The sequence below is a fragment of the Protopterus annectens genome, chromosome 5.part1 (assembly GCF_019279795.1).
Source record: "Protopterus annectens isolate FY-2018-M chromosome 5.part1, PAN1.0, whole genome shotgun sequence".
Taxonomy (NCBI): Eukaryota; Metazoa; Chordata; order Ceratodontiformes; family Protopteridae; genus Protopterus; species Protopterus annectens.
In genome coordinates, this window is record NC_056736.1 from 256,823,947 (window position 1) to 256,847,451 (window position 23,505).

At 39.4% G+C, this 23,505-nt stretch overlaps 1 protein-coding gene across 1 annotated transcript in view; it reads right to left on the bottom strand.

The window, feature by feature from the left end:
* The window catches only part of UBASH3A (ubiquitin associated and SH3 domain containing A), an 829,542-nt gene that overhangs the window by 462,510 nt on the left and 343,527 nt on the right, over positions 1–23,505 (bottom strand). Inside the window, exon 3 of the mRNA XM_044072932.1 lies at positions 22,172–22,358. Coding sequence (XP_043928867.1) covers positions 22,172–22,358 — 187 coding nt within the window. The remainder of the gene's footprint in view (positions 1–22,171; positions 22,359–23,505) is intronic.

The following is a 23,505-nucleotide window of genomic DNA, read 5'->3' on the forward strand; positions in this document are numbered from 1 at the left end:
GGGATGTCATCTGGTCCCATGGATGCTGTATTCTTAGCTTTGGAGAGTGCGGTTCCTGCCTGTGTGGCCGTGATTACTGGAATTTGGAAATCTTTTGGTATTGAGATGGGCCCTTTAGGGGGTGAGAGGGGGGTGAAGTTGGCACTAAATTGATCTGCCAGGATATTGACAATATCCTTGGGATCAGTATATTTAATGCCATTCTGTTGTAGCTCAGAGCAGATCTGAGCATTGCCATTTAGATTCTTGACATAACTATAGAATGCCTCGTTTATGTCTTTGGAATCTTTGGCAATTTTATTTTCGTAACTAGCTTTTGAGGATTTTATGAGGGGTCTCAGCTTCTTACTGAGGCTGGTGAGGGAGTTTTTTGCATCCTGGGATTTTCCTCTTTTCTGCAACAATTTCTTCCTTCTGTTGTATAGTTTGTTTATAGCAGGGAACCACCAGATTGGCTTCCTTTTTTTGGAGGAGAGCATCTTGGTTCTATTTGGGATGGCATGATTCATGCATGAGTGGATGTGCTCATACAGTGCCTTAGTGTAGGATTCTGCAATCGAACTTTCAGATCCCGTCTGCATGGGTGTCATAAAGTTTGTCACTTCTGACTTCAGTAGCATGACGTTGGCTTTAGAGAAGTTTTTAAGGAGGTTTCCTTACTGGGGGGTGGGGGTGGGATGTGGATGTCAAGGGTGATTTGCTTATGGTCAGACCTGACCAATGAGGAGGTGACCATTGGTGTGGAGCATCTATCTCCCATGTTGGTGATGACCAGGTCTAGGATATTGGAGCCCCTGGTGGGACAATGGATTAGTTGATCCAGGGCGTTGGAATTTATGAATTCCAAGAACCGTTGGGGAAAGTAGTTGGTACCCGAGTAGTTTTCCCAGTTAATGGCAGAGTAGTTGAAATCACCCAGTATTATGATGTTTGGTTGTATCTTAATATTTTCCAGTATGTTTAGAAATGTGTAGTAAGAATCTTGGGGCATGGTGGGGGATCTGTAGCAAGCTACAATTTGGATTGCAGTCTTACCTAGTGTTAGTTGCACCTGGAGAATTTCAGATGCATTGTATTAGGCAACTAGCCTGGAGGTGTGAATATCCTTGGTGAATATGGACACTCCTCCACCTTTAGTGTTTTAGTCTTGCTTTTGTGGCCGAAAAGTGTGGTAAGAGTTGCAGCCTGGTATTGCAGGGGTGCTCTCTGGAGCTTTGAACCAGGTCTCAGTTACTGCACAGATATCGATGTTCTCCATTTTTAGGAGTGCCTCGAGAGAGTGCATTTTGAGGTTTAGACTTCTAGCATTGAGTAGCATTACCTTCAGATTTTGCATGCTTGTATCTGTTATGGTGGTGGTTTTGTCCTTTGAACCTTGCCTAAAAAAGGTGTTAGCCAGTAACCTGAATCCCAGGGGTGACAGGTGCAGACCATTTCTGGCAAAGCATCGTGGTTTGTTGATCATGTCTTCCCAGGCAGACAGATACTGGATCCCCTTTGAATGACACCAGAAGCTTAGCCAATTGTTGAAGTCAATCATTTTGTCCTTATACTATGGTATCATTCTGGGCAAAGGCAGGATGCTACTCAGAGCTAGGGTCATACCTGCCTGGGCCACATGATCCGAGAGCTCTTCCTTGTCTCCTTTCATGCAGTCCAGGGGGGTACATCTTAAGTCATTCACTCCAGCATGGACAATGACAGAGTTGTATTTGTACTTGTTGTGGAGTGACTTGAGTGCATGTGTTATGTGGTGGATCCTGGCATCCGACAGGCAGCTGACTGTAATTTTCTCCTTGTTCAGCCTGGTGAGTAGGCATCAGTGTGCCCGACTATAGAGTCACCAATGACTAAAGTGTTGGGTACATTGTCTTGCCTTAGGGGCTGTTGTTGGGTGGCACATTGGTGTTGTGAGTTATGTCTCACTTTGGTTGTGACTGGTGTTTGTTTGCATTTCAGCTTCGGAGGTCCTTGTTGCTTGGGCAGGTTAATGTTAAGGGCCTCCGCATATGTGGGTCTAGTGTTGCTATGTGTGGGTGTTGATGGTGTGGGTTTTGAAGGGCTATGAGGTGCTTGAGGTGTAGTGCAGGTGTTAACCTTCTCCTCTTGACTGTCTAACACAATCTTGGCTGGAGAGAGCTTTGCTTCCAGTTTGGCTATGTAAGTGCATCTCTCGCAGGTTGTAGTGTTGGGTGGTAGGAGGAGAGGGTTGTCTGTGTACATGAGGCAGTTGCTGCATTGCCCCAGTATGCCCAGATTCACCAGGTGGACAGGAGAAATCACCGGAAGCTGACCCTTGGACATGCCTGTTTAGGTGCTTTTTTTGTAAAGTATAAGAGTTGTTTTCCCTTACCTTTGCAAGGTACTTTGCAATATAGGCTGTTTAGTGCCTACGATTAATTTCTCCTTATTGACAGGAATGCCATTTTATAATGTCTCCTAACATTAGAATATACACAAGACATTGAACTACATCATTAATTTGGGATGGACCACATTTACTTTATCCTCTGGGTCCTACCATCCATTAATACTTAAACTTTATGAGAACACAGAATTCCATATGAACTACATAGCAAATAAGCTGTATGTTTACAATGCATTCCAGTTACTGAATGCATTGAAAGAAATCAGCAAAGTCATTTGGCAAAGTAAAAGAAAAAGAACAAAAAATCTCCTTGGTATAGCAGCAAAATGATGTAACAAACAGCTTGTTGAAACTGAAATGCCATGTGTGAAGTGCTTCAGCTGTGAATGCAAATGTGATATGTACTACGTCCGGATCTCAGTAAATAATGACAGCACTACACAAACATAAGCAATAGCAACAATCTGCCTTGTGAAAATATGGCTAGCAACTAAAAGAAAGAGAGAGAGAGAAAATGTTGCATTGGGAGATTAACCCCATCATACAAAGTTAATAGAACAACAGGTTTTACTGGCCTCCAGCAAAGTTCAATGACTAGACAGATGGGCAAGCTGGAATATGTTCAGAATATAAACTCTGATTCTCTTCCTTTCTGTCTTGGAGTTCTGCAAGGCTCAGGTTTTGGGCCAATGTTGTTTCAAAACTGTACTTGCTTTCATTCCTACATCCACGACATGTTGGATAACTAGGCATGAGGATATTTGTAAGACTGTGTTCACTGCACAAAATGAATCTGATACTGAATATTTAAGTTCTTATATGAGACAGATTGGTGATTGGACACACAACATAGATATACATTTTATTTTTGCAAGGACTGCAGATCATTCACCTGTGTAACTGATAGAACATCCACTAAAGGAGGTAATCCACTATAAAGACCTGGAAATAACCATGACAACTAATGTTTCCTTTGAAATACATGTTTATCAGATAAATAATAAAGCTATGTGTCAAATGGGGGGGGGGGTCTATATTATAACCATGAAAGCCTGTTTCAGCGAATACGTAAATGTTGACACATATTGCGCGAACTGCAAATACACCGAACCCCCTAAACCGCGAAATTCAAAATCTCGAATCGGCATAGTTGGCCCTTCTGTGGTATAGCTCTATAAGGTAAGTGCGCGATAGTTATGGACCTTAGGGTTAGGGTGCGGGTTAAGGTAAGTGCATAGATAGTAATGTATGTAAGGTTTAGTGTAGGGTTAGAAGTAGGGTTTTGGTTGGTGTATGTATGTGGTTTATTTATTTTGTTTGGGTGGGTAGTATGTAGCGAGTGGTGGGGTTGGCCAACTATGCCAGTTCAAGATTTTGAATTTTACGGTTTAGGGTATTCGGTGTATTCGCAGTTTGCGCAATATATGTCGACATTTACTTAGTCGCTGAAATGGGCTTTCACAGTTATGATATAGACCCAAATGGGGCATATGTTCAAAAACCTTAACTCTTTTTGTATATCCAGTGAAGGTCAGTTGAATTATCTGGGAGTACAAAGAAAATTCATCCAAAAGGATTTTACTTCACAAAGATTACAGTTAGAATAATAGATGTAAATAGCTCAACTTATTTACTGTTCATTATCATTGCATCCATGATAAGTTATTATTTGCCTACAAAGTTTTTCACAAGTCTAGTTTATAACTATTATGAACATAAACATTTATAACTGTAGTCTAACACAAAATAATCAGGCAATGAAGTTTTACTTAGGTACTATGAGGGCACAATTTGACATTACAGAATAAATTACCACTTCATGTTTTCGATAGTAGGGACATCCTTTAATAGAAAACTGGATTCATGTTCTGAAGACAAAGGACATGAGCCAGAAATCTTGGAGTCAACATTACTAGATGGCCATATGGCCTTAACGATGGTACACAACTTATGAATTTATGAACAAACAAGAATGAATCAAAAATGCTAGGCAATGTTGTCTGTAATACAATTGTTACTTTAACAAGTAACTGCAAGTGATTGCATTACAAAACAATGCAGAAAAACTTATTGGGATGTAAAGAGTTAAAAGAAATGTACTGTAACAGATTTGCTTGCTAGAGAAGCGGAGAATCATGCTACACCTACCTTTACTAGAGAAAAATGCTTCCAGGAGAATTTTGGCATTCATAATCTGCAGCACAATAATGTTTAATATTCACTAAAAAACAGATGTGTCCAGTGACTGCAGGGGAAAGAAAAGTTCCCCAGGATGCACAACATTTATTTTATTGGCTACAGAAACCAAAGTGAAAGGATCTGCAGCATACAAAATGATTGATGAGGGCATTTTCAAGATGAAAGGGTTAGCTGGGTAGTCCACAAGCAGTCCTTGGGTAGCAACAGAGAAGACAGGAAAAAACAGAGAGTTATTACCAAGCCATTGCAGCTTACATATACTTTTAGTGGCACCACAACACTATTGAAGAGCTGCAAGTCCATTTGATGAAACAATCAAAATTGTGATTTTGTATAACACAGTGAATACTGTACAGTGCTAGATTCCTAAGGTAGAAGAGGAACACCTTTCAGAAATGATAAAATCAAAGTACCAGCAAGTAATGGACTTTAAGTCTAATTTGGGGTTATTAAATTTTGTAGTGTGCTTATAGGACTGAGTGAACACCACCACATTTGGAGCTATTGAATAGATGAATGTCAAGCCAAGTGTCTGATAGTATTAATTGGAAATAAGCTATCAACTGTTATTCAGTGACTGACTACTTGACAGGTAACAAAAAACAGGAGTCTATAGTTCTGAAATTCCTTCCTTACATGTTGTCAAAGGAAAAAACTTCAAAGACCAATACATGTAAGATTCAGATAAGGCACATTTAATAACTTGCTGCAAGGAGACAAAAACATGCAAATACAGGATTTTGCCTAACTACTAACCGGAAGTATGCTATTCTTATACTCTTCTACAAGACATTGCCTTCTATGGTTGACGTAATCAAACACAACTTTCAGTATTGTTCTACAGCAGATGTTACTCAGATTTTCTGCTGACATGACTGGATTTATGAAAAACATTTTGAGAAAAACAACCTGGCCTTGGTGGGCTCTAGCCAATTACAAGCTTCTATTGTGTAGTTCTAATACATGTGTTACATTTCAAGGTACTTTTCTAGCTTAGGCACAAGCAAATGCTGATTGCAGTTCATATTTTCAAGCAGTCTTTGCTCTGATTATTTATAGCTTCTGCAGCTGCTTATTTTCTCACAGCACAAGCGGAACTCCTTATCTAAGTCTCATAACATTTATACAAGTGATACATCTATTCATTATTTTCCTGACACAAGCAGAAATTATCTGCTTCCCTGTAAATTTCCAAAGCATAAGCAAAGATTATAGCTGCGCATATTTCATAGAAAGCTTCTGCAATTTGTACAGATTTTATGCAGTGTGAAATAGAATAAATGTGTTAACCCTTTTCAAGCCTTAAATGCACTAAGCATATTACTAGTATACACACTAATACATATTTTCTGACATTTCCCCCCTTTTAATACTTTTTTCTACTTTCAAAATAAGCATAAACAGTTTTTTTCTTCTCCTAACCTCTTCCCACTTAAGATTTGCAGTTAAGAGAGTCATTCAATTTAAAATTATGAAAGCATTTTCAATCGTTTAACAGTTCTTCAAACTCAGTACTTTGATATAAGGTTTCAGAAACTGACATGTCTATAAAGTCTTTAATCAGTCTTTTCATGCAGGGGATGCCACAGCAAACACATACCCCCAGTAGGATCATTCCTATACAAATGGCAATCAGGATGTTCATTAGGATAGTACCCCACCCCCCAAACCATTTCTGGAAAAAGTCCATCAGTGGGTTTGGTTCTGGTTTGGTCATGGCTGACACTTGCTGAATTACCTCAAGGTGATTGTCTATCCCGTGTTTATGGTCAGGAAATACGAACAGCACTCCTCCTTTATTAAAGCGCAAGTACCGCCTCTCGCCGCTAGGGTGAAGTCGAGAGCCATGCGGTTTTGAAGCACTACAGTTCACATGGCATTCACTTCATCAATCATCAATTTGAGAGCGGAAAAAGTTGCATTACTCATTACTTCGAGAAGTTTAGATAGTTTTCTCAGCTCCCAGATCGATTTCACTGCTCAGTATACTGGTAATATGCCTGCCCACGATATAACACTATCACTCAAGTCCATGTGTGTCAGTGCATTGCCTATAGAATGATGGTTTTTCCAACGTGCATTGATTTGCCCCACTGGGTTTACAGGTTTCTTGATGACTTCTCGGACATTCCAAATTTTTTCTCGAGGCAAAACTGTAGTGTGTCGTATGGCTGGGACCAGGTAGCCCAAAAAACAACTGCCGGACCAATTCTCAGGTAACCACCTATATGCCTTTCTGCCACATACAAAATAACAGTCCTCTACTTTAGTAGTAACTTTGCTATGAATATACACTTGCCCTGCATGAAACATTTTTCTATCAATTATAGACAGTTGTTTATAGAGAACAGAATTATGTTTTACTTCATCAATTGTTTTGTGCATCAAGTCAAGAAATGAATCATAGTTTGTATTACAATAAGAACCTGCATTGTTAGCTTTAGTGTAACATTTATAAGGAACAGTCACATTGCAATTGCTCCAACCCACCTGAACAGTATCATTTTTATAAAAACACACAGTTCCCTTTTGTGGAATAGACAAGTGCAATGCTATTTTATCTTGTGATGTAATGGTTGAGGTATCATAAATCAAGTTTTCCCAGGTCTCGTTGACCCCTTGGGGGACTCTAGTCATTAATACCTCCCCATATGCTGTCGGCAAAGCTGTGCAAATCCAGCAATTCGAAACATTGAAAGTCTCAGCATACACATATTTAATTACCTGGTAAGTGTTGAAGTTTGGGTGCCAGTCTATGAGTAACACTTCACGTTTATTCAGTTCAGTTTGCGTGGCTGAAAAAAGGAATGGCCACAACAAAAAGATTATTGTCACTAGTACAGTTAACAGGATTATTATGCAATACTTCTGAGGAAATGGTTGTTCTACATTCCTGTTTTTTCTGGATTCTATCATTTTTACTTTTGACATGTGACAAGATTATTGTCCAGTTCAAAGTTCTTAACTAGTTTGCAGTGCATCAGGTGGATCCACGAGGCATGCTCTGTGATCTTGACTGCAGTGGGTGACGACAGAAGCACTTGATATGGACCTTCCCACTTTGGTGACGTCCAATTCTTCTTTTTTATTGTCTTCACCCAGATCCAGGTTCCTGGAGCCACTGCCACTTCTGATGGTCTGGTTTATTCTTTATCTGAAACAGAATTTGACTGCAACAGTTGTTTAGAATTCAACAAATTTCTCATATACTCTGCTAGTGTACAGTCGGCTTTCTGGACTGCGGGCATGAGAGGTTTCCACTGAGGTATATAATAAGCCCTTCCAAATAGTTTTTCAAAAGGAGTCAATCCTTTTGCATTCGGAACAGTTCTCATGCTCAACAGTGCCAGGGGCAGACAGTACACCCAATTTCTCTTTGTTTCTGCTATTAACTTTCTTAGCTTACTCTTTAAAAATCCCATTATGCCTCTCAACTAACCCTGCAGATTGCGGATGATATGCACAATGATTTTTTTAAAGAAATACCAAAATGTTTACTTAACTGCTGTATGGTTTGGTTTACAAAGTGTGTACCATTGTCACTGTAGATCTTTTCTGGAATGCTGAATCTAGGGATGATTTGTTTAACAAGGATTTTTGCTACGGTAGCCGCATCTGGATTTTTAGTCAGAAAGGCTTCCACCCATCTGGAAAACATCTATAATGACAAGACAATACTTCTTACTTTCACATTTGTTCAATTCTATGAAATCCATACAGATAGTATGAAATGGATACGGTGGTGTAGGGAAACTCCCTTGCTTGGGCTTTAATGCCCCTTGTGCATGATGTTTGTTACAAACGTGGCATATTAAACAAATTTTTTAGAGTAGTTTAAGAATCCATATGTCGTGAACACTCAGTTCACCAGCTGTACCATCCCCCCTGTTGAGACATGCATTGCCCATGGCTCAACAAAGCTGCATATCTAAACAAATTAGATGGCAATATCGGTTTCTCTTCTTTAGAGATGTACAGCCCCTTTTCGAGAATTGATCCATGTTTTACCCATCTTTGTTTTTCAGCCTGCGTAGTAAGTGTCTGCATTGTCTTTAACATTTCTAAGTCTAAAATCTCAGAGGGTTGTAATTCCTCATTTAAATGAAATACTGATGAAGCTGCCTGTTTTGCAGCTGTATCAGCTCTCACATTACCTTTTGAAATCCTATCCTGTTGTTTGGTATGAGCTGTGCATTTACAAATAGCTACTTTCTGAGGTAACTGAACAGATTCTAAAAGATCTAAAATAAACTGTGCATGATTGATTGGTTTGCCAGTAGATGTTATCATTTCTCGATTTTTCCACTGTTGCGCAAAAACATGTACAGTGGAAAAAGCGTACTGGCTGTCAGTAAAAATGTTCACACATTTACCCTTTGCTAAGGTACATGCCCGTGTCAAGGCAATCAATTCTGCTGCCTGTGCAGATAAATTGTGTGGTAACAGTTTTGCTTCTATAATCTCAGTATCAGAAACTACTGCATATCCTACTAGGTTCTGTCCTGCAGGACCCCTTTTGCATGAGCCATCCATGTAGTATGTCACCTCTGCATCATCCAAGGGGACATCCATGAGATCTTTTCTAGGCAGTATCTTTTGCTCAATCACCTGCAGGCAGCTGTGTGGTGTGCCATCTGCAGGGGTTGGGAGCAAGGTAGAAGGGTTTAAAGTCATGCATCATTCAATTGTCATATGAGGTTGGCTCAACAATATAGTCATACAGGAAAGATGCCTAGCAGGGGAAAGATATGCTACCTTCTCTTGTAGTAAAATAATCACGACTGCATGAGGCACTCTCAATGTGAGAGGGTGGAACAAAAACTACTGAGGCCGAAGCCTGTATTGCCATTGCAGCTGCAACTACTGCTTGTACACAGTGGGGTAAAGACCATGCCACTGGGTCTAGTTGTGATGAATAATAAGCGTTGCTTGTCCCCATGCTGCTGTGTTAACACTGATGTCATATAACCTTGCTTACAATCTACAGTTTGGAAAAAACGTTTATGATAGTTTGGTAATCCTAAAACTAATGAGGACGCTATTAACTGTTTCAGTTTGCAGAAAGCAGATTCTGTTTCTGGTGTCCATTGTAATAAATCCTGTGCTGCCATAGGCTTTTTATATATCAGGTTAGTCAGCGGTGCAGATTCCAAGGCATAGTTTGGAATCCAGCTCCGGCAAAAATTAGTCATACCCAGGAAGGACATAATTTCCTTCTTGGCAGTGGGTTTTGGTGCTTGCAAAATCGCTACTTTTCTGTCCTCATCTAATATCCTACCCTCTTTGGATATTACATATCCTAGGTGTTTAACTTGTTTTTTCCAAAGCTGCAGTTTATTTTTGTTTACTTTATGTCCTTCAGTGGCTAAAAATTGTAATAGCGCTATGGTATCTTCTTTGCAATCTTGCTGGGTGGGGGCCGGCAGCAGGATATCATCAACATAAAGTAAAATCTGACTGCCTCTTGGTGAGGTAAATCCCGCCAAGTTGCTTGCCATTTCTTGTGAGAATATTGTTGGACTTTCACAATATCCCTGTGGTAGTCGTGTATATGTATACCTTTCCCCTGAAATGTGAATGCAAACCAATATTGGCTGTCAGGGTGTATCGGTATCGAAAAGAACACATTGCTGATATCTACCACAGAAAAATATTTCTGCTGAGGTTTTAAATCATTCAACAGGGTGTGTGGGTCTGGCACTGTAGGTGCCCTTAGTATTACTGTGTCATTTACAGCTTGTAAATCTTGGACCATACTCCATTCGCTTTCTTAACAGGAAATAAGGGTGTGTTACATGGTGAATCAGGAGATTCCACCAGCACCCCTTCCCTAAGTAAAGCTGCTATAATAGGTTTGATTCCTACCTCTGCATCTTTTCTTAAGGGATACTGTCTTTTCTGTGGTCTAAATGCTGACTTTGGCGTGATAGTAACTGGTCCCGCTGTATGAATAAGTCCTACATCTGACTTTCCTGTTGACCAAAGAGTTTCTGGTATATTCTGTAAGGCATTCTCTTCCTCCTTTAATAGGAGTGCTAATCAGCTGTCCTTGCTAGACTGCAAGTACACGGCTGGGTGGGTCTGAGTTATCCAATTCAGCTTCTGTATTTGTATTCCCTGTTCTGATAGTTCTAATTCTGTCTGTTTTTCCCATCTCGTGACTTTTTCTCCTAAGTCTACCCATTTTACATTCTTGTCTTTAGTTAAGCTAACGTGGTAATCAATTAGATTTATAGAGTGCAAAGAACTCCTGGGGCAATGAACAGCTGGCTACACTGTTCCCTTCTATGTCCCAGTACAGATTACTTAATATCAATCTGTTTGCACGATTTCCAAACAATTTTTGCTCATATTCCTTATCAGATCCTGGTGTGTTACAATAATACAGTGTACAGTGCAACAAATGTTGTTTATCAATGTCAAGGGAGGGGAACTTGCTGATGGCTACGTTCATCAACTCTTCAGTCACAGTCCCTGGACCAGTCGTAACCAAGTCTTGACTGTACCAACAGAACATTTCACCCTCCAATTGCACTGCAAAGGTATCAATTTGTCGCTGTGCTTCCATACCCTGCATGGTCGGAACTACTGCTATACCAAATAGTTGCATAAGGTCTCTGCCCAAGAGGTTTACTGGGCATTTTGTGGAAACAACAATTTTGCTTTTCTGGGTCAATCCTGAAACAGGATCAGTTATTGCAATATTATAGGAGAGGGGCTCCCGATACAGCTGTCCATTAGCTGCTTTCACTAGTATGTAATCAGGTGACTCTGAATTCTCTGGCAGTTTGGAGGGATGTATCAGGGTCCGTGATGCCCCTGAGTCACACAAGAATTTGACTTCCCTCCCTTCTACCAGGAGTGTAACTTCTGGTTTTGTGTCTGCTATATAGAACTCTAAGCTCAATAAAGCTAAATCCAATATTTCATTTTCTTCACTATCCGTAACTTCCTGCACTTCCTCTATTTCTTCTGTCACATCCTCTACTCCTTCTATCACATTCTCATTTATCCTTTCTCTGTTATCCCCTTCTAGTGATTCTTGACTATCATATAGTCAGTCCTCACCCTCCTTGTCTTCCGTGGTTGCGTTCTTGTTTTTCTTGCAATCCCTTGCCAAGTGTCCCTTTTTACCGCATTTAAAACATTCACTCCTTTTCTTTCGCCCTTCAAAGTCCTCTGATCGCTGATCAGATTGTTTGTTTTCCTGGGCATTTCTCTTGCCCTTTTTCCCAGACTGTACTACATAGACTTCTGCTCTATCTTCTACAGAAAATACTCGGGCTTTCTTTTTCTTTTTGCTATTAAAATGCCTTTTGGCATGCCTAGCATATTCAAGTAATGACTGTAACCTGCTTGTACGATGATCTACCATGTACTTTGTAATAAAACTGCTTATGGGTGCAATGCTGCCTTTCAAAAATGCATTCTTTAACTGCTGCTCATATGGGGAATCTTGTGTCTGATCTTCAGGAACCTGCATTCCACAATGGTTATTAAAACATTCTAATAATCTGGCATAATGTCAGTCAACAGTTTCACCTTCTTGTTGGATGCATTGATTAATTCAAGTCCAGTCTGCCCTAGGCTTCCATTTCTCAGAGGTGCGGTCTGTAAGACCTTTTACTCTGTTGTCTAGTTCTGCGCTGCTATGTGGGAGGGGTCTGTGTGCAGCGTCACAGGGATTCCAGTTGCCACTAATCATGTGCCAATCTGGTCCCACAATTTGTCTGACTACTTTTTCTACCTCTTCTCCATTTAAATTATAACTTAGCCTCATTCCTTGTAAATCTTCTAAGAACTTTCTAAAATTAACTTTTGGATGGGGAATTCCCTCAGTGGCTTTCCAGATGTCTTCCGGAGTCCAGGGTCTATACACTAGAATAGTTGGGTCCTGACCTTCTTGCCCTGCCTGAGGATTAGGTACTTCTATGAGTGGGCATATTTCTTCTTCACTCATAGATCATGAATTCCTACCCATTTGATATAATTCAATGTCCCCTTTTGAGTTACCTGCCCGTGTTCAAGACCTGGTCTCGGTGGGATCTCTAATAAACGGTTTTGCTTTTGTAGTGTCTTTGTTTACAGTGGCGGCAGGATATCACAGGGGTGGACTAACTTGTTCACTTGCTTCATACTCTGGTAAGGGGGGGTGGAGGGGCCGATGCTATTACTAAGTTATTGTCCTCCTTATCTAAAAACATCGCTTTTGCATTATTGTTCTTTTGTTCCGTATGGTTTACTTCCTCAATCCACCCGTGTGCCTGAGGAATTCCTAATTTGTGTTGCTTTTTTACCCGACCTTTGGAATCGGTTTTGAGCTGTTTGACAAATTTGATAAGCGAGGATTTGTCTAATTTTCTGTCAAATTCATACTTATTAACCCATTTTGAATAGTATTTAATATTACCAGCATGCTGTGACTGCATGTATCTTGCGTCTTCAGTTAACGGCGGATTTTGTGGTCTTTTTGTACAATTATTACCCATTTTGTTCTACTTTTTTCAATCGTTACGTAACTCCTTATTTTTAACATGGTACCATGGATTTTGTTATAGTCTCTTCAGAGTGACTGCCTACCTACTCTGCTTTCCCTGATCTATGACAAGACAGTAATCTTTTCTGTCCCTGACTTGTAAAAATACAGTCCTGACAAAAACAATACAAATCTAGTTCCTGATCTAAAACAGAAAAAAAAGATTCACATTACCTGAGCCTTCGTGATTGATCACCTGGTTCGTGAAAACCCATCCTTCAGTCACAGATCAGAAAGTGGCTGGCCTCTTTTGTACGACAATTCCGTCGGAGGGCTTTTCAAATAAGAAGAACCAATATGGTCTCTTCCCCGTATGGTTTCAAGCCACCTGGCCTGTCTGATCCGAGGCGAAGTGATGGTTTCCGGTCCGAAGGACCAATCTGTCAAAGGAAAAAACTTCAAAGACCAATACACGTAAGGTTCAGATAAGGCACATTTAATAACTTGCTGCAAGGAGACAAAAACATGCAAATACAGGATTTTGCCTAACTACTAACAGGAAGTATGCTATTCTTATACTCTTCTACAAGACATTGCCTTCTATGGTTGACGTAATCAAACACAACTTTCAGTATTGTTCTACAGCAGATGTTACTCAGATTTTCTGCTGACATGACTGGATTTATAAAAAATATTTTGAGAAAAACAACCTGGCCTTGGTGGGCTCTAGCCCGTTACAAGCTTCTATTGTGTAGTTCTAATACATGTGTTACATTTCAAGGTACTTTTCTAGCTTAGGCACAAGCAAATGCTGATTGCAGTTCATATTTTCAAGCAGTCTTTGTTCTGATTATCTATAGCTTCTGCAGCTGCGTATTTTCTCACAGCACAAGCGGAACTCCTTATCTAAGTCTCATAACATTTATACAAGTGATATATCTATTCATTATTTTCCTGACACAAGCAGAAATTATCTGCTTCCCTGTAAATTTCCAAAGCATAAGCAAAGATTATAGCTGCGCATATTTCATAGAAAGCTTCTGCAATTTGTACAGATTTTATGCAGTGTGAAATAGAATAAATGTGTTAACCCTTTTCAAGCCTTAAATGCACTAAGCATATTACTAATATACACACTAATACATATTTTTCTGACACATGCAAGGTATTTGCAAGTGCAGGCAATTCCTAAAAAATGCCTTGTTACTAGGACCATGATAAATGTGGTCATTCATATTTATATGCCCATATACCAAAGCTTCAGTTTAATGACATCTAAACTCTACCAGCAATTTGATTATCTTCCAAAAATGCTAAATGCATCAGTGACCATTTCTGAAACTTGACAAGCTGCAAAATATTGCACAAATGAGTATGAAGAAGTGGAGCCATTTTAGAAATATGTTTTTATTTTCGATTTCATAGTTGTACCTATTTTGGAGGAACATTCCTATTTCAAGCCTGATTTAGGATGTCCCTATTTTCAGGCTTGATTTATCCCTTCACACAATTTTATGAATCTCCCTCATCACGTGATTCTTGAAGCTGTCAAGTACACAGAAAACCACACTACATAACAGATAAACTCTCTCAACTAGGAATCAATCCATATGTTACCAAATGGGCAGCAAACTGGCTCACTGATAGAACTAATTTAGTCAAAATAAAGGACGCCACCTCAAGCAGTAGACCCGTAACAAATGGCGTACCCCAGGGTTCAGTCTTGGGGACTCTGTTATTTGGGATATACTTTTCTGAGGTGCAAACCAAACCCAGTGGGCTATGGCTGACCAAGTTTGCAGATGACTGCAAGCTGGGTGCTGTCATCAATTCCCCTAGTGATGTGGACATCCTCCACGAGGGTCTCACTCAGACAAATGACTGGTGCCAGAAACATGGCATCAAGCTGAATATCAAAAAATGCATCATCACCCCCTTTGGGGAGAGTGATGTCCCCACAAATTATCATTAGTAACAATGTCTTAAGCAGTTGTGAGGGATTTGGGCACCCAGGTTGATAGCAACCTGACTTTTGACCACCATGTTGCTTCCATGGTACGGAAAGCCTTCTACATGGACCACCTCATAAGTAAGAGTATCTCATCCAGGGACAAGGAGGTCATAACATCCCTGTATGCTTCCTTTATAAAGACCATTATTGAGTTCAACACACCTTTCAGCATGTACCTTGCAAAGCACATGCAGCAGCTGGAGAGACCATAGAGGTTCCTTACCAGGAGAATCCACTGCCTCAAACATCTACCCTGCACAGATAGGCTAAAATCCCAATCCAAGCAGTAAAAGAAACTCACCACTGAGCAAAGCAACCTTGGATAAAAAGCTGTATACAAGAGAACAAAAACCAAGGATGCACCAACAGCTATGTAGAAATCCAAAAATTGTCAGCAAACAAATCCAAAAACAGAATAAAATAGTAAGGACTTTCACATCCTATGATGCTTCTTCAGACTTCAATAACATTCAGTGAAAAGCCACTCTTTAAATACAGCTTCTTTGCACAGCTTAATCACATAACAAGCAATTACCTATTCATGTTTAAAGTGCCTGTGCCTAAAGAATTCAGTAGTACTTTAAAAGTTGATCACTTGACCCAGCATTATGTGCATAACAAAGTGCAGTTGAAATAACTTTGTAAAAATGTTGTTTCAGCATTATTCATAAAACACATATAAGCCACTCTTTAAATGCAGCTTCTTTGCACAACATAATCTCATGTCAAGCAGTTGACTAATCATTTTTAAAGTGCCTGTGCCTAAGGAATTCAATGGTGCTTTAAAAGTTAGTCACTCAGTACAACATAATGAAAATGTTGTTTCAACAAGTGTATTTCATCTTTTGAAGTCTTCTGAAAACTCCATTGAACTTATCTGTCATTGACCAAGTTTATAAAATTTATATAAATTAGCTTATTAAAAATATATAAAAATAAAATGTCTAATAGAAAAAACTATGATGTCTAGTAAAAAATATATATGCCATTTTTAAAAATGTCTCACTAAAAAAAGCATATAAAGAATCAATGTTTTTTAGCAAACTTATTGTATCTATATACAAAGCTTCAGTGTTTAAGTGGTCTGGCTGCTAAGAATGGTTTTAGTGAGATCTTCTCATTTAGACCATGTTTGTGAGCTTGCAGCCTAAGGATCCACTTGTTTTCTACTTCCTCTGTTCTATTTTTGGGGTTCCCCAACCTACTTGTCCTATTCACTTTTTCTAACACCCTAAATCCAAAACAATGCGTTAGACCATTTTCTATTACATGTCGTGCCAGTGCATTGGTGGTATTTTCCTTATTTATAGCATAGATGTGCTTAGACCACATCTTTGGCATAGCCTTTAAATCTATATGTATGCCCTGTGTTAGGGTGTATCAAAGTGCCTTCTTTCGCTATGTATTGACATTGATTGCATGCATTGCAGGGAAAAGTGCCTTCCTTCGATGTCAAAGTAGGGCCCCTATGCATTTGTTCATAGCATAGAAGCCTATTCAATGACTTCATGTTTCTATAACCTATACCACTAAGTTCCTAATTTCTTTCAATAATCTCCAATTGTCCTCCAAAATTTGTTTTATATGTGTATTTCTATTGGTGAAAGGAATTACTAACCTATTTTTGGTTTCAGTATTGCTAGTGGTATTCTCATACCTAAAATCATTATCCCTATTAAAAGTCTTAATGGCTTTCTGCACCTCAGTTTTTGTATCCTCTAGAGACAAAGTTATCTAGCAGTCTACTTTGCTGCTGATAGTATTGTGTCTTGCGTGGTTAGAGGTTAGTCTCGATGCTCTAAGGACTTGGTTCTGTACTATGTTGGAATGTATATGTCTGGGATGCATGCTGTTTCGATGTAGAAGGCTATTCTTCCAACAGGACTTCCTATGTAAATCTGTATCAATCCCATTGTTGCCCTTAGTTAACATTACATCCAAAAATTCTATCATCTGATGTGAATATGAACATTCAAAAATCAAGAAATAGGTCGTGCCATTGATGTATTCAACAAATTCCATCAGCTGTTGTTCAGTTCCCCCCCATACAATAAAAACATCATCCACAAATCTATTGTAGTGTTTGAGACAATGGACATATATCAAATTCTTTAATACATATGTTGTTTCCCAAAATGCCAATACCAGATTTGCCCATGGCTACTCCCTTTTTCTGTAGATAGTAGCCATCGTTGTATAACAGAACATTGTTTTCAAGCACTATGTCCAATAATGTCATCCAACAGATGACATTGTTGTTTGTAATGTGGTTCTCAAGCAAAAACAGCCTAACATATTCTATTCCTGTAGTGTTAGGAATGGATGTAAATAGCGATTTTACATCAAGTGTAACAAATAAATCATCCTTTCCAATTGGTGTAGCTCTATTGAGACTTGCTAGGTTCTCAAGGAAATGTTGAGTATCCTTGAGTATGTGGCTGGTGTTATTAACTATTGGCTTAAATTTTTTATCTAGGTATATAGATAGAGGTTCTGTCAGCCAGCCTTTGCTTGAGACTATCGGTCTCAATGGGGTTGTTTGTGGATCTTTGGTAGCCCTCTAAAGGTGGGAACTAGGGGATTTTCTACTATAAAGTATTTATACATCTCAATATCAATGACATTACTTAATAGAAGATCATACAGGTGACCATGTACACCCTTGATTATTTTGTTTAATGAACTTCCATTTAGTGGATGATAAGTGTCTCTGTCTGATAGCAGAGACTCTATTTTACTGACATACATCCCTCTATCCATCACAACAATAGCTCCCCCCTTGTCCGCTTTTCTTATTATTATGTCTTCATTCTTCTGCAGACAAAACACTGCTTCTCTTTCATCCCTGGTCATATTAAAGAAATCAGGTTTCACATCATTCCTGCTGTATAGTTCATATAAGTCACTTTCACAAGCCCGTTCAAATGCCTTAAGCATCGGATGTTGTGGAGGCACAAATGTTGATGGTTTCCTGAAAATGTTAATGTTGCCATTGTCGGCATTACTTGTGGCCTCTCCAAATAACAATTTAAGGCCTATATTTCTTGTAAATAACTTTATGTCTACAATTATGTCAGCTACATCTACAAAGCCAGATGGTATGAAACCCAGGCCCTTGTTTAATACTGAAAGTTCAATTTCACTTAAAACATACCTAGAAATGTTGAAAACTAGGTCATGCTGATGGGCTTCAATGCCTTCCTCTGTTGCTCGTAGATCTCTTCGGTGCTTTTCCTTTTCTTCCTCCGATTGTAAGGAGACCAAGTCCGTTTGTCTATGGGCTTGATGGGAAGCGGAAAAGATGGAAACCCTTCAGATGAAACCTTCTAAAAACACCTCGTCTTCTCTAACATCTGATTGTAGTTCCACCGTCGGTTGTTTGGCACGAACATCTCTATTTGCAGTGTTCATTGTGGAGGGGGGGTGGTGGTGTGTGTGGATGAATGTTTCTCACCCTCTGAGTGTATTAGGGCCTCGATAGTAACCTGTCGCTTGTTCCCAGTGAATTTGTTTGTTTTGGAGCCCATGTTCGAATGCAGCATGGTAGAAGATTGCATGTTGGGTTTCTCAACGGACCCTGTTGTGTGCATAGTGATGGATTTCTGAGCATTCATTGATCCTTTGTCGGATGACAAAAGCGGAGGGGGTTTGTTTGTGTTGGCATCCTGTGGTGCCCGATTGGGAATCCTCTCTCTCGGCCAAGAAAAGACTTGGCTTTAATATTATCAGCATGCTGTGACTGCATGTATCTTGCGTCTTCAGTTAACGGCGGATTTTGGGGTCTTTTTGTGCAATTATTACCCATTTTGTTCTACCCTTTTCAATCGTTACATAACTCCTTATTTTTAACATGGTACCATGGATTTTGTTATAGTCTCTTCAGAGTGACTGCCTACCTACTCTGCTTTCCCTGATCTATGACAAGACAGTAATCTTTTCTGTCCCTGACTTGTAAAAATACAGTCCTGACAAAAACAATACAAATCTAGTTCCTGATCTAAAACAGAAAAAAAAGATTCACATTACCTGAGCCTTCGTGATTGATCACCTGGTTCGTGAAAACCCATCCTTCAGTCACAGATCAGAAAGTGGCTGGCCTCTTGGAGGGCTTTTCAAATAAGAAGAACCAATATGGTCTCTTCCCGTATGGTTTCAAGCCACCTGGCCTGTCTGATCTGATGGTTAATCTATCAAAGGAAAACTTCAAAGACCAATTACGTAAGGTTCAGATAAGGCACATTTAATAACTTGCTGCAAGGAGACAAAAACATGCAAATACAGGATTTTGCCTAACTACTAACAGGAAGTATGCTATTCTTATACTCTTCTACAAGACATTGCCTTCTATGGTTGACGTAATCAAACACAACTTTCAGTATTGTTCTACAGCAGATGTTACTCAGATTTTCTGCTGACATGACTGGATTTATAAAAAATATTTTGAGAAAAACAACCTGGCCTTGGGTTACAAGCTTCTATTGTGTAGTTCTAATACATGTGTTACATTTCAAGGTACTTTTCTAGCTTAGGCACAAGCAAATGCTGATTGCAGTTCATATTTTCAAGCAGTCTTTGTTCTGATTATCTATAGCTCCTGCAGCTTTTCTCACAGCACAAGTGGAACTCCTTATCTAAGTCTCATAACATTTATACAAGTGATATATCTATTCATTATTTTCCTGACACAAGCAGAAATTATCTGCTTCCCTGTAAATTTCCAAAGCATAAGCAAAGATTATAGTATTTCATAGAAAGCTTCTGCAATTTGTACAGATTTTATGCAGTGTGAAATAGAATAAATGTGTTAACCCTTTTCAAGCCTTAAATGCACTAAGCATATTACTAATATACACACTAATACATATTTTTCTGACACATGTGCAAGGTATTTGCAAGTGCAGGCAATTCCTAAAAAATGCCTTGTTACTAGGACCATGATAAATGTGGTCACTCATATTTATATGCCCATATACCAAAGCTTCAGTTTAATGACATCTAAACTCTACCAGCAATTTGATTATCTTCCAAAAATGCTAAATGCATCAGTGACCATTTCTGAAACTTGACAAGCTGCAAAATATTGCACAAAGGAGTATGAAGAAGTGGAGCCATTTTAGAAATATGTTTTTATTTTCGATTTCATAGTTGTACCTATTTTGGAGGAACATTCCTATTTCAGGCCTGATTTAGGATGTCCCTATTTTCAGGCTTGATTTATCCCTTCACACAATTTTATGAATCTCCCTCATCACGTGATTCTTGAAGCTGTCAAGTACACAGAAAACCACACTACATAACAGATAAACTCTCTCAATTAGGAATCAATCCATATGTTACCAGATGGGTAGCAAACTGGCTCACTGATAGAACTAATTTAGTCAAAATAAAGGACGCCACCTCAAGCAGTAGACCTGTAACAAATGTTCAGTCTTCGGGACTCTGTTATTTGGGATATACTTTTCTGAGGTGCAAACCAAACCCAGTGGGCTATGGCTGACCAAGTTTGCAGATGACTGCAAGCTGGGTGCTGTCATCAATTCCCCTAGTGATGTGGACATCCTCCACGAGGGTCTCACTCAGACAAATGACTGGTGCCAGAAACATGGCATCAAGCTGAATATCAAAAAATGCATCATCACCCCCTTTGGGGAGAGTGATGTCCCCACAAATTATCATTAGTAACAATGTCTTAAGCAGTTGTGAGGGATTTGGGCACCCAGGTTGATAGCAACCTGACTTTTGACCACCATGTTGCTTCGGAAAGTCTTCTACATGGACCACCTCATAAGTAAGAGTATCTCATCCAGGGACAAGGAGGTCATAACATCCCTGTATTCTTCCTTTATAAAGCCCATTATTGAGTTCAACACACCTTTCAGCATGTACCTCGCAAAGCACATGCAGCAGCTGGAGAGACCACAGAGGTTCCTTACCAGGAGAATCCACTGCCTCAAACATCTACCCTGCACAGATAGGCTAAAATCCCAATCCCTCTACTCAGTCTCATACAGACTCCTCAGAGGTGACCTGTGTCTAGCATACAAGGCGATCATGGACCTCATCTTGATGGGACTGCTGCATATCTGCAAGTCAAGTTCCACTACAGTAACCTGCACTTGTGACCTCAACCTGGTCTGTGACATCAACAAGACTTGTTGTTGGGACAGATTTGTGTCCCAGAGACTCCCTCATTAATGGAATAGATGCCCTCTCCACATCAAGCAGAGTACCTTTTACCCCTCTTTAAGCACAACCTGGATAACTGGATGGGAAATATAAAATATACCCCTGGGATTCCACCCATGTCCCTGCTGGACCGGGGCATTGGGTGCCGATTTGTCTAAACATGGACTAAACTCTTGACTAACCTTATAAGGGCCTCAGGGCCAATAGCCTAGTAACCTCCTATGATCCTATGTTCCTACTTAACCAAAATACTAGTGACAACAACAACATAAAGAAAGAGGACACTCATCTTGCATCACCCTTTTTATGAAAGGACAATAAATTACCTAGAATTTTGCAATACAGTTCTTTAAAGCCTACATATTTTGCACTGTCTCTTTGATAATGTGCTTATATTTTCCATCATTTTGTCACTCTGTTTTTAAACGTGTTTCTGAGTAGTATCCCGATTCTCTATTGGAAGCGAGAAGTTATGTGCTATTTGGTGTTCAAAATGTATGCTAGTTTGATGTCCATATTTCTAGCTGACTGTTCCTATTTTTTCCAGGGCCTTTGTTCCTGTTTTCAATGTCTTCAGGTTGAGAGGTATATGTTGGATATGTCATCGCAATACAAACCAAAAGAGTATTTGTAACTCTTTACTGAACAAAGCTGCACATATTATTACTAATTCATGCTGCATCCTCTCATACATATCTAAGTACCCATAACATTTAGCAGAGAAACTATGTGCAGGCCTGTATATGGAAATGTTTCATTCAGATTGCATTAATTTTGATAAACAATTAAATGGAGGAGTGCAAGCTTGATACCGGCCCAAATGCATATAAATGGTTCTTTAAATGTGAGCTTAAACTTGTATCATGTTTGAACAATCAGGCCAGCCTGACATGACAAAATACATTTCTAATACTCAAGAGTTTTGACTTACTGTAAAAAAATCACTAAGTGTTATGTGTGGAAAGACATCATGAGCTCTGTTTCGAGCACCTTGCTTCTTGCTTTGCTTCCAGAATTCTGACAGTGACTCTGCCAATGGTCCAGAAGGACAGAGGTACAGGATGAACTCTTGAGGAATTGGGTCATCCAAGGTGGGGTCATTTTGATGAGCAACTAACCTGAAAAACAGTGAAAAATAAGGAATCAATTACATAAGTAAAACATTAAACACCAAAACATTATTAATTATGTGCAAGATAGTTAATCACTGTACTGATGAGATGGCTGTTTATAGCAAACAGTAAGGCAATATTTATTATTTTTTATTTTTATTTACATTTGTTTACCAGGACATTCCAACTGGACACAGGTCCTATTTAGTGGAGGCCCGGGGAGAAAAGCTCCACATAACGATAAATGAGCAGCAGAGTACAAGAAGAACAATTGAATATACATACAATAGCAAATAATACATACTGCAGCAAACATTAGCTATACATACAATATGAAACATAGTAATGAACAGATATACCAATATCTAGCTAGAGGCTAGGAATAAAGGTAGGATGTATATGCAGATAGTACTAAGCTCAAACAGATACTGTTCTAAACTCATAAACCTAAATCTTATATACAAATATTGCACTAAACTCAAACAGATATAAAGCATAAGCTCCACACAAAGGTGGAGCAAGCTAGAAGGGCTAATGGGATAGAAGGGAAAGATAGAGGAGTGAGAGAGGAGACTGAGTGAGTAGTATACGTGGCAGTGAGAGGAAGTTAGGTGTAAGTCAGTTGGATATATATTTGGAGTTGAGATGAAGTGAGGTAGTTATGCATGTTATAACAGGTCTAACGGATTGAGTAAGGAGGGAAGGGGAGGGTAAATGGTGAGTCATACCTGGAAGAGGAAGGAATGCAATGATCAGGTGGTGTGAGTCAGAGTGGCTAGGGGAGGGGAGAGGAAGGAGAGGTGAAAAGAAGGGCTACTAGTCAGGGCTGGTGCATGGGCATAACCAGAGACTTTTTAAATGAGTTTTTAGTGCAATCTTGAAGTGATTGCAAGAAGGTAGTGTGGTTACAGAGGGGGGTGATTGTTGCATAATCTGGATAAGATGCAGGAGAATAGTGCTTTTCCTGCTGAGTTCTTGGGTTTGGTCACTAGAAGTAGATTTTTACTGCTGGAGCGTAGTGGTCTAGTGGATCAGTAGGGCTGGAGAAGGTTTTGAAGGGATGGGACTTTAATAGGATGGTTTACCAACTTGTGGGCGAGAGAGAATTGATTCAGGTGAAGAAGTTGAGGACGTTCAAGCCAGTCAAGTTCTC